Source organism: Cherax quadricarinatus, chromosome 25 (assembly GCF_038502225.1).
Source record: "Cherax quadricarinatus isolate ZL_2023a chromosome 25, ASM3850222v1, whole genome shotgun sequence".
Classification (NCBI taxonomy): Eukaryota; Metazoa; Arthropoda; class Malacostraca; order Decapoda; family Parastacidae; genus Cherax; species Cherax quadricarinatus.
The window spans coordinates 939,013-951,764 of NC_091316.1; the positions used below are offsets into that span (position 1 = coordinate 939,013).

The following is a 12,752-nucleotide window of genomic DNA, read 5'->3' on the forward strand; positions in this document are numbered from 1 at the left end:
ACTGGTTGGGGAAATCTTCAAACAAAAATGCCAAAGTGTAGTACATATATATAATAAAAATGTTGCAGTTTAAAAACTGTAGTGTAAAGCACCCTTCTGGCAAGACAGTGATGGAGTGAATGATGGTGAAAGTTTTTCTTTTTCGGGCCACCCTGCCTTGGTGGGAATCGGCCAGTGTGATAATAAATAATAATAAATAATTTATTTCTTTGTTAAGGTTACAATGTGTGTTTACATATCATAATATGATTGGAGCAAACAAAGCCACTATCATGCCGAGGCATTTCGCACAGACTTAACCTAATATACTTATAGACTACTTAAGTCTAGACAGGCGAAGAGTGATAAAATACAAATAGTCAATATTCACTCCATTGTTAATATGAGGTAGTACAATTTATGATACAATCAATTAATGATACAATCAATCATACATTTTTAAGTCTGTAATTAAGTTCATTTACTCTTCCTCCTTATAACATGTCAGTCACACATTGCAAACTTTGCAAAGAAATAAAAATTTGAATTTGAATTATTAATATGAGGTAGTACAACTAATGATACAGACATACATTTAAAAGTCTGTAATAATGGCTTAATAGTTAAAGGATAATAAAGTATTTGGGGGAGTTGCTTTGAATTTGGTTGGGGTTTAGCATAGTGTACAAGTCGTCTCTACATTGATACGGTAGAATAAATAAAGAAGAACACTCCCATTCTCGTGTAACACCATTTTTAAAAGAAATGACGCTCTGAGTGAAAGCAATGGAAATAAGTCACTCTGTCAGACTTTTTTTTGGGGTTATCCTAGGTTCTCTACACATATGCTGTTCTTTCTTTCAACATACCAGCCGTATCCCACCGAGGTGGGGTGGCCCAAAAGAGAAAACTAAAGTTTCTCCTTTTAAATTTAGTAATATATACATACAGGAGAAGGGGTTATTAGCCCCTTGCTCCTGGCATTTTAGTCGCCTCTTACGACACTCATGGCTTGCAGAGGAAAAATTCTGTTCCACTTCCCCATGGAGATAAGAGGAAATAAACAAGAACAAGAATTAGAAAGAAAATAGAAGAAAACCCAGAGGGGTGTGTATATATATGCTTGTACACGTATGTGTAGTGTGGCCTAAGTGTAAGTAGAAGTAGTAAGACGTACCTGTTATGTATGATAATCTATGTAACTGTATTTGTGTATACCTGAATAAACGTACTTACATACGAAAGGAATAATTTTCTACAGTTACCCCCCAGTAACACATTTTCTCTGATGTTGGACTAGAGAAAATGTTATTCTTGCCGTCACTCGTACAAGTCTGGCTACCACATCTCGTATTTATGTTTATTTATTCTACTGTGGAGTGTATTTATCATCTTTATATGTTATGTATCGTGTTTATTATATAATTTTGAAAAAAATATCATAGATGGATTAATGAAAATATGTATATTAATGTAATATATGACAGTTAATGAGATTCGGTGATTATTATTAACCCTTAAACTGTCCAAACGTAGATCTACGTTTTTTCGGCATTTGAAAGTATGTAAAAAAACGTAGATCTTTTTTTTTTTTTTTTTTTTTTTTTTTTTTTTTTTTTTTTTTAATTTGATAATGTGTAAAAAACTTTGATCTGCAGTTTTTTTTTTTATTTGAAAATATGTAAAAAAAATGGAAATCTACTTTTGGAGCACTACACATGTGAACATAATCTGTTTGGACAATTTAAGGGTTAAACTGTCCAAACGTAGATCTGTTTTTTCAACATTTGAAAGTATGTAAAAAAAAGTAATCTTTATTTTTTTTTTACATTTGAAAATGTGTAAAAAAAACTTTGATCTACCTTTTTTTTTTTTTTTTTTGTTATACAGTGGACCCACGCTTAATGATCACCTCCCACTGCGACCAATTATGTAAGTGTATTTATGTAAGTGCGTTTGTATGTGTATGTTTGGGGGTCTGAAATGGACTAATCTACTTCACAATAACAGTGGACCCCCGCTTAACGATCACCTCCCAATGCGACCAATTATGTAAGTGTATTTATGTAAGTGCGTTTGTACGTGTATGTTTGGGGGTCTGAAATGGACTAATCTACTTCACAATATTCCTTATGGGAAAAAATTCGGTCAGTACTGGCACCTGAACATACTACTGGAATGAAAAAAGTTCGTTAACCGGGGGTCCACTGTATTCCTTATGGGAACAAATTCGGTCAGTACTGGCACCTGAACACACTTCTGGAATGAAAAAATATCATTAACCAGGGGTCCACTGCATTTGAAAATATGTAAAAAAAAACGTAGATCTACTTTTGGAGCACTACGCATGTGATCGTAGATCTGCTTGAACAGTTTAAGGGTTAATACTAATATGGTGTCACTCGTACAAGGCGTCTGGCTCTCACATCTTGTATTTGTTTATTTATTCTACTGTGGAGTGTATTTATCATCTTTATATGTTATGTATCATGTTTTTTATATAATTTTGAAAAAATATCATAGATTAATGAAAATACGTATATTAATGTAATATACAACATTTAATGAGACTCGGTGATTATTATTATTATTGTTATTATTATTATTATTATTATTATTATTTTACAAGTCGGCCATCTCCCACCGAGGCAGGGTGACCCAAAAAGAAAGAAAATCCCAAAAAAGAAAATACTTTCATCATCATTCAACACTTTCACCTCACTCACACATAATCACTGTTTTTGCAGAGGTACCCAGAATACAACAGTTTAGAAGCATATAAAGATACACACACAACATATCCCTCCAAACTGCCAATATCCCGAACCCCTCCTTTAACCCTTTCAGGGTCCAAGGCCCAAATCTGGAGTCACGCACCAGTGTCCAAGAATTTTCAAAAAAAAAAATTTGTTATTTTTTCTTATGAAATCATAGAGAATCTTTTTGTGAAGGTAATAAAACAAAAAGTACGAAATTTGGTGGAAAATTGACGAAATTATGCTCTCGCGAATTTTGATGTGTCAGCGATGTTTACGAATCGGCGATTTTGCCGAATTTGACTCCCATTTTAGGCCAATTACATTATTCCAATCAACCAAATTCTTAGTTATTTCACTAGTATTACTTCTATTCTATCGATTGAGCACAAGAAATCGCCAAGTCAACTGTTTCAACTACAAAATAAAGTGATCGGAAATTGTTAATTTGGCCAATTTAACACAAAGTTCAAAATATTCCAATTTCAAAATAGGGTTCAGAATAAACAATGTAGGCATTCCTGGCACTAAACTAACATTTCCTCTGTTCATTAGTTATGTTTTGAGGCTTTACAAATAAATTCCATTTTGATTTTTTATTCACATAATGAATTTTTATTCACACCAAAAAATAGAAGATTTACTGTTATGCAATACTGTAATAATTGTATAAATATCATCACCATATTTGTGAATGTATATTAGACCCACCAGCTGACGTGTATTAGACGTGTGAGGTCGTTTGTTTACTCTTGAATATCGGCAAAAATTTAACATTTCCGCTACTTTGAGCTCAGTTTCAAGCCATTTCCAGTGCTAAAACCAATGAAAATCATCTCTATTTTTGTAATATGTCTTCCATTCTATCAAATGAGACCAAGAAATCGCAAATACAACTATAAAAAACATACGAAAAAACACTGCAAAGTTGCTGTTTTAATCGAAAAATCATGATTTCAGTTTTTCTCTCTCATTATACACAGTGTGCTGCAGGATCTGTTTTATGTGGTGCACACATACCACATAGATGTATTCTCTCATATCTAGGCCCAAATGTACCACTCACAGTTTATCAGAGTGAGCTGAGCTCATGGCGTAGATCTACGGTTTGGACACTCACCGTAAAGCCGTAGATCTACGGGACGGACCCTGAAAGGGTTAACCCGTAAACGGTCCAAACGTATATATACGTTTTTTCAACATTTGAAAGTATGTAAAAAAAGTAGATATTCTTTTTGTTTTTTTACATTTGAAAATGTGTAAAAAAACTTTAATCTACTTTTTTTTTTTATGCAGTGGACCCCCGGTTTACGATATTTTTTCATTCCAGAATTATGTTCAGGTGCCAGTACTGACCGAATTTGTTCCCATAAGGAATATTGTGAATTAGATTAGTCCATTTCAGACCCCCAAACATACACGTACAAACGCACTTACATAAATACACTTACATAATTGGTCGCATTGGGAGGTGATCGTAAAGCGGGGGTCCACTGTATTTGAAAATATGTAAAAAAAACGTAGATCTACTTTTGTAGCACTACATGTGTAAACGTAGATCTGCTTGGACCATTTACGGGTTAAAGTGCAGACAATGTACTTCCCATTTCCAGGACTCAAGTCTGGCTATATAAAAATTATTATTATTACCATTTATTTATTTATTTATTTAGTAATTTAAGCATACATACAGAGGTACAAAAAATACAGGTAAGAGCAGCATGCCAAAGCCACTTATATGCATAGCATTACGGGCTGGCTTAAAATTAACTTAAGATTAACTAAGCAATGATGAAATCTGTGATAAAACATTATTGTAAACAGATAACTATAAAGCACAAATGAGTATTACAAAGACAGGTCATATGGTTGCTTGCATTGCTGTACATTCAGTCGAATGGAGTATTCTGTTAGGTAGTGTATTTAAAAAAATAATAAAGTTAGATTGGGTCCTAGGTTTAACATTTGTGTGATATAATTGTGAGTAACATATAGGATATACAATTTATAAGGTTCAGTTATTCAGTATTTATTTGGTTTTGAGTGAGTAAGTGATCTTTGAGAAGAGACTTGAATTTATAAACAGGTAGTGTTTCTTTTATATTTACAGGTAATGAATTCCAGATTTTAGGGCCTTTTATGTGCATTGAGTTTTTGCATAGCGTGAGATGGACACGAGGAACATCAAAGAGTGATCTGTGCCTTGTGTTATGGTCATGTGTTCTGTTGAGGTTGGCAAGGAGATGTTTGAGGGGAGGGTTAATATCAGAGTTAAGTGTTCTATGTATGTAATAGGTGCAATAATAAGTATGGATGTTTTGTATGGTGAGTAGGTTGAGTGTTTTGAATATTGGTGGAGTGTGTTGCCTGTAGTGAGAATTTGTTATCATTCTAACTGCAGCCTTTTGTTGGGTAATTAGTGGTCTGAGATGGTTGAGCCCCATGCACAAATTCCATAGGTGAGATAGGGGTAAATAAGAGAGTGATAAAGGGCCAGGAGGGCTGACTGTGGAACATAGTACCGTATCTTCGATAGTATGCCTACAGTCTTGGAAATTTTCTTAGAAATTTGTTGTATATGTGTATGAAATTTGAGTCTATTATCGAGGTGGATTCCTAGGAATTTTCCCTCTGTTAGCTTTGTGATAGGTGATCCATTTATTTATTATTTATTTATTTATTATCACACTGGCCGATTCCCACCAAGGCAGGGTGGCCCGAAAAAGAAAAACTTTCACCATCATTCACTCCATCACTGTCTTGCCAGAAGGGTGCTTTACACTACAGTTTTTAAACTGCAACATTAACACCCCTCCTTCAGAGTGCAGGCACTGTACTTCCCATCTCCAGGACTCAAGTCCGGCCTGCCGGTTTCCCTGAATCCCTTCATAAATGTTACTTTGCTCACACTCCAACAGCACGTCAAGTATTAAAAACCATTTGTCTCCATTCACTCCTATCAAACACGCTCACGCATGCCTGCTGGAAGTCCAAGCCCCTCGCACACAAAACCTCCTTTACCCCCTCCCTCCAACCCTTCCTAGGCCGACCCCTACCCCGCCTTCCTTCCACTACAGACTGATACACTCTTGAAGTCATTCTGTTTCGCTCCATTCTCTCTACATGTCCGAACCACCTCAACAACCCTTCCTCAGCCCTCTGGACAACAGTTTTGGTAATCCCGCACCTCCTCCTAACTTCCAAACTACGAATTCTCTGCATTATATTCACACCACACATTGCCCTCAGACATGACATCTCCACTGCCTCCAGCCTTCTCCTCGCTGCAACATTCAGCGAGGAGAAGGCTGGAGGCAGTGGAGATGTCATGTCTGAGGGCAATGTTAAGAGGTACATCTGTAGCTCTGTTACCAAACTGAATGAAGTAGGTTTTGTCTGTGTTTAGTGTAAGTTTGTTAGTCCTCATCCAGGTAGATATTTTCTGTAATTCGGTGTTTACAGTATTGGCTAGCGTGACTGGGCTCGGGTGAGAGAAGACGTATGTAGTGTCATCTGCATTCTGCCATCATTACTAATATGGTGTCTCGAGACATAACACTCTTACTGATTTTAATATGTACCTGCACACCAGCACAGTGTGTAAGTTTATTTAGGTACAGGTATACATAAGTATAATTATCAGAGTATGTATATATAAAATATGAAATAACTTTTAAATACACTTGAAATTTTGGAGTTTACCGTATTAGAAAGTCAGGTGGGGGAAGCCGTATAGAGAGTGTTGGTCATAATTTGAAATGACCATATTAGCGGAATGCCGTAAAGCGAAATGCCATAAAGCAGGGCCCTACTGTATATACAGCTGAAACAGTCAAAGGGTTAATCCAGCAAAAATATAATATTGTGGATTACTGTTTGCCTAAACACCTGAATATGCATAATTTTAATTGAAATGTCATGCATTAATATCCTGGATGACCACAAATATTGTTGCATTTTATGGACTTCATTTACTTTGTTTCAGACAATGCACCTGTAAGCAAAGGATTGATGGGGTGTATGTTTCTCACATGCACTGCTTTGAATGTTCCACTGTTGGCACACCTCAGGAAATACCTCATATGCAAGCTTCCAGATGCCTTTTTAAAAGGGGAGGTGAGTAGGGAGTTGTTCATAATTATTAATCATTATGACAGTGATGTACACTGGCATCTCAACAGATTGTGTTTATTATAACCAGGAGTGTGGTATTGTCAGCTACCATATAAATAATAAATAAATAGTTTGTTTCTTTGTAAAGGTTACAATGTGTAATTACAATTTTGATTTGCTAAGTACAATGATAGCCACCATCATGCCGAGGCATTTCGGGCAAACTAATCCTAATACATAGTAACTAATTAAAACTAGATAAGATAATAGTACATAGTAAGTATACTTAAAACTAGACAAGGAATAGTGGTTATCTGTTTTAAAATCTTATTTGAACTTGATATAATCCTATTTAATCTACCTTACAAGTAACAGTGCAGGTGGTAATATTTTATGGAATGGCAGAATTAAAAGCCAGGTCACAAGATAAGACTAATTAGCAGATGTTTTGGCAGATTTGGTTAATATTGGCAGAATTAAGAACCTAGAGGTCATATAATAAAACTAGTTAGCCATGATTCACTAAGTCAGTTTCTTTCTCAAAAGTCTTTTTACATTTCTAGTGTTATATTTATACTTGAAAACAAGTTCTGGTATACTCTGCCCACTCACATGCAGAAAAGACAAGATTATTTATTTTGAAGAAAGAAAAATATGTCGATCTAAGACAAAAAAAGGACAGATGTAAACAATTATAAACTGCAAAAAAGTTCTGAATTATATGTGAAAATGGAATTACAGTGGTCCCCCGCTTTTCGTAGTTCCCGGCAATCGTAAATTTCGCCAATCATAGGGGTATTTTCGTATAAACGTGGACTCGCTTTTCATAGGTTGACTCGCGAGTCGTAGTTTGTCCGGGATGCGTACCCCCGGCGTGAGCCAGGGCGGCAGCCAGTCTGGCATTGTTTACCAGTGAGCGAAGGTCCCCTCACGTGCTCCAGCGAAATATTTCATAATATTCTATTTATTTTAGTGCTTGCAAGTACTAAATAAGCTACCATGGCTCCAAAGAAAGCTCCTAGTGCCAAGCCTGTGGTAAAGAAGGTGAGAAATATGATTGAATTTAAGAAAACCCTCATTGAACAATATGAAAGTGGTACAAGTGTGGCCGAACTGTTCAGGATGTATAAGAAACCCTACACAACCTTATGTTCCATAGTGGCCAAGAAAAAGGAAATAAAGGATGCTGTTGTTGCAAAGGGAGTAACTATGCTGACAAAAATGAGATCACCAGTACTGGAAGAGGTTGAGAAGTTATTATTGGTGTGGATAAATGAGAAACAATTAGCAGGAGATACTCTTATGACTTCAATTATTTGTGAAAAGGCTAGGCAGTTGCATGAAGATTTGGTAAAGAAATTGCCTGCAAATAGTGGTGATGTGAGTGAATTTAAGGCCAGCAAAGGCTGGTTTGAGAGATTTAAGAACTGTACTGGCATACACAGTGTGGTAAGGCATGGTGAGGCTGCCAGTTTGGACCACAAGGCGGCTGAAAAATATGCGCATGAATTCCAGGAGTACATAGAGGCTGAAGGACTGAAACCTGAACAAGTGTTCAATTGTGACGAAACAGGCCTCATTACTCAAGAGGAAAAGGCAATGCCAGGACACAAGCCTATGAAAGACAGGCTGACGCTAATGTTCTGTGCTAATGCTAGTGGGGATTTCAAAGTGAAGCCATTACTAGTGTACCATTCTGAAAATCCCAGAGTGTTCAGGAAAAACAATGTTATGAAGAGTAAATTGTGTGTGTTTTGGAAATCTAATAGTAAGGCATGGGTCACGAGGGAAATTTTCGTCGAGTGGTTCAATGAAGTGTTTGGCCCTAGTGTGAAGGAGTATCTCCTGGAAAAGAAATTGGATCTCAAGTGCCTGCTAGTAATGGACAATGCACCTGCTCATCCTCCAAACTTGGATGACCTAATTTTCGAGGAGTTTGGGTTCATCACAGTAAAGTTCTTGCCCCCGAATACCACTCATCTCCTCCAACCCATGGACCAGCAGGTTATTGCAAACTTTAAAGAACTCTACACAAAAGCAGTGTTTCACAGGTGCTTGACTGTGACCACAGACACTCACTTGACCCTAAGGGAATTTTGGAGAGAACACTTCAGCATCCTCCATTGCATAACCCTTATAGGTATGGCTTGGAAGGGAGTGACTACCAGGACTTTGAACTCTGCCTGGAGAAAATTGTGGCCAGATTGTGTCGACAAGAGGGATTTTGAAGGATTTGGGACTGACCCTAATGAGCCTATGTCTGTTGTAAAATCAATTGTGACACTGGGGAGTTCCATGGGGCTGGATGTGAGTTTGGAAGATGTGGAAGAATTGGTGGAAGACCACAATGAAAAGCTCACCACTGAGGAGCTGCAAGAGCTTCAGCAGGAAGAGCAACACATCGCAGCTCAGAATCTTGCTGCAGAGGAGGAGGAAGAGAGATGGAAGAAGGTGATTTCTTCAGAAATTAAAGAGATTTTCACTATGTGGAGTAAGATGGAAAACTTTATGGAGAAACATCACCCTAACAAGGTTGTTGCAAGCCAGGTTGGCAACATGTACAGTGACAAAGTCTTGGGCCATTTTAGGGAAGTGTTAAAGAGACGCAAGAAACAGAGCTCTCTCCACAGTTATTTTGCGAGACAGGACTCCAGTGACTCTCAAGGTGGTCCTAGTGGCATTAAGAAACAGAGAAGAGAAGCAACCCCAGAAAAGCAAATGGTACCTGAGGTGTTGATGGAAGGGGATTCCCCTTCCAAACTATAAACAATCCACTCTCTCCTCCTCCAGTCTCCCATACACTAAGAAGAATCTCCAATAAAGGTAAGTGTTATGCTGTTAATGTTTCATTCATCATTTCCCATTGTATTGTTTATGTAGTACATGTATATTTCATGTAAAAAAAATTTTTGTTTTAATACTTCTGGGTGTCAGAAATGGATTAATTGTGTTTACATTATTTCTTATGGGGAAAATTGATTCGTAAATCGTAAATTTTATTTATAGTAACGGCTCCAGGAACGGATTAATTACAAAAAACGAGGGACCACTGTAGTTTATTTCAAAAAAAGGGAAAGGGATGGAATATTAAATGGTGTGTCAGAAGAACCTGGAGAGTCATGAGGGGGAGGGAGAACTTAGAGCCACGTAGAAAGTGTGCTAACATACCAAGATATTTGGAGAAGCTAGAAGTATACTGTAATGTACCTTTATGCCCTAAGCACTAACCGACTTTGCCTGTCCTTTCAGCAGTAACCAGGTTTTTGTGTTCTCATTGCTGACCAGGATGTTGTGTATCTGCAGCATTGACCCTACTTTCGTGTATTTAAAGCTCTGGTCAGACTTTTCTATATTCAGTCCTAACCAGTCAGTTGTATACCTGTCACACTGGCGAGATGTTTGTTTACTTATTTTGCTAGCCGGCCATATTTTATGTTTTCGTTGCTAGCTGACAGAATTCGAGAAAATCAGTTAGCTGGACTTTAGTACGATGGGTGGGAAGTATAGTACTTGCACTCTGGAGAAGGGATGGGGATGTTGCAGCTCAGAGGGTCATTTAAACTTTTCATAGTGAAGAAATGATGGTGTATATTTTTTTTTTCACACCCTACCTTGGTGGGAGATTACCAGTGGTAAAAAGAAAAAAATGCTTGCTTGCTCTTTGTAAATCCACAATTTGGCCAGATATTTTGATGTCCTCAATGCTGGCCTGCATTATGTATATATACCCACAGTGCAGACCAGACTTTTTGATGACCATAGCACTGGCCTGTTTTTTTTTTTTTTTTGTATGTACTGTGTATCCACAGTTGAGATCAGACTTTTCATTTTAAAGTTTTTCTTACTGTTTTGCACATACATTGGTCCCCCATTTTTCGTAAGCATTGAAAGTTGTAATTTTCGAAAATTATAACTTTTTCTTCAAAGCATTGACTCACGAATCGTTGTTTGACTCGCAAATAGTCGTTCATCCCGGACGCGTACGCACAGCCCCGAGCAGCCTCGCACTCCATTCCCAGCTAGTGTGCCATTGTTTGTCAGCGAGTGACCATCACCTCACGCATTCATGATACATTTCATAATATTCCTTTCATTTTAGTGCTTGCAACTGCTGAATAAGCCACCATGGCTCCAAAGAAAGCTCATAGTGCCATGCCTTTGGTAAAGAAGGTGAGAAATATGATAGAATTCAAGAAAAACATCATTGAACAATATGAAAGTGGCATATGTATGGCAGAGCTGGCCAGGATGTACGAGAAACCCCATACAACCATCGCTTCCATTGTGGGCAAGAAAAAGGAAATCAATGAAGCTTCTGTTACAAAGGGGGTAAATCTGCTCGCAAAAATGAGACCACAAGTACTCAAAGATGTTAAGAGGTTATTGTTGGTGTGGATCACCGAGAAACAATTAGCAGGAGATAGTCAGTCTCTCTCTCTCTCTCTCTCTCTCTCTCTCTCTCTCTCTCTATCTCTCTCTATCTCTCTCTATCTCTCTCTATCTCTCTCATCTCTCTCATCTCTCTCATCTCTCTCTCTCATCTCTCTCTCTCATCTCTCTCTCTCTCTCCTCTCTCTCTCTCCTTTTTTTTTTTTTTTTTTTTACACAGGGTTTGACAAGGTTAAGGATCCCTAGCTTTATTGACAGCTATTTACAGGTTAAGGATTCCTAACTTTATTGGCAAGCTAAGAGCTGTTACCTACATCAGCTCATTTGAAAGCATTTTTATTGTTATGAGACATACAAGTAGGGAACAGGATGAAGTTGGAGCCATCTGTGGGCCAGCATTTTCATTTGATCAACTGACGTTATCTCGTTGACATCATTATGCTGTACGAATGTGTTCCATACTCGAGTCATCCTGGGTATGTATGATCTCAGATGGAGTGATGTTCTGGAGAAGGGTACAGCCAGAGTGAAGTTGCTGCTTTCTGCCCGTCTTGTGGCATAAAAGCTTGTTTCACGCTGTCCTCGAAGTGGATCCAAATGTGGTATTTTGACAATATTGGCCTTGTACATAACAGTAAGGCCACCCACATCCCTCCTATGTTGAAGGCTCTGCTGAAATGACAGATCTATCCAGGATGGGTCCAGGCGAGAGATGGGGACGTCCTTGCTCTGTTCTCTACTCTGTCAAGCAGTGCGAGATGAGAGGGGGGCAGGCAAACCAAGAAAGTGGAGCATACTCAAGGTGTGAGCGATTTGTGTTCTCGACAGGATCTTGCAACCCCTACTGTCAAGCAGATGCGAGATACGGCAGAATGCTGTAAGCTTCCTGGCTGCCTTGTTTGCAAGATTTACAACATGGTTCTTCATGGTTAGTTTGGAGTCAAATTTCACCCCAAGGATATCAACTTCTTCTCCAGGTGCCAACATCGTCCCATTCATCCTTACTACTGCACCAGCATTACCATCATGGTGCCTAGAGGCGATCATCATTTGCGTTTCTCAGGTGCAAATGTTGCCTTGCCATCTATTTCCCCAAGCTGATATAGCTCTCAGCTGGTGATTGATGTAGCTTAGAGCAGCTGGCATTTCTTCTCTTGGATAAGTGAATGTCAGTGTACAGTCGTCTGCATATGCATGTGATTCTGGGATGAGATGAAGAAGAATCAGTTAAGTAGACATTCCATAACAGTGGACCCAGCACACTTCCTTGTGGGAACGCTTCAATAGGATGCCTTGCTGATTCCGTCCATTGAGGACTACACTTAGAGATCTACCATGAAGGTAATCACTGAGGAGACATAGCGAGAGCCTGCAATTCCCAGTGCTTGAAGTTTTGCTAAGAGGCCCTGGTGCCACACCCGGTCGAAAGCGCCAGCAATGTCCAGTGCTACCACACAGCTGACTTTGGATTCATCCAGTGACTGGTGCCACTTAGTGGAGAGGTTTAACAACAGA

The 12,752-nt window shown here is 38.3% G+C and overlaps 1 protein-coding gene across 1 annotated transcript in view; it reads left to right on the forward strand.

Moving 5' to 3' along the window:
• The window catches only part of LOC128689958 (ubiquitin-associated domain-containing protein 2-like), an 84,220-nt gene that overhangs the window by 9,283 nt on the left and 62,185 nt on the right, over window positions 1-12,752 (forward strand). The window contains exon 2 of the mRNA XM_070088528.1: window positions 6,721-6,851. Within this exon, the coding sequence (XP_069944629.1) occupies window positions 6,721-6,851 (131 nt within the window). The remainder of the gene's footprint in view (window positions 1-6,720; window positions 6,852-12,752) is intronic.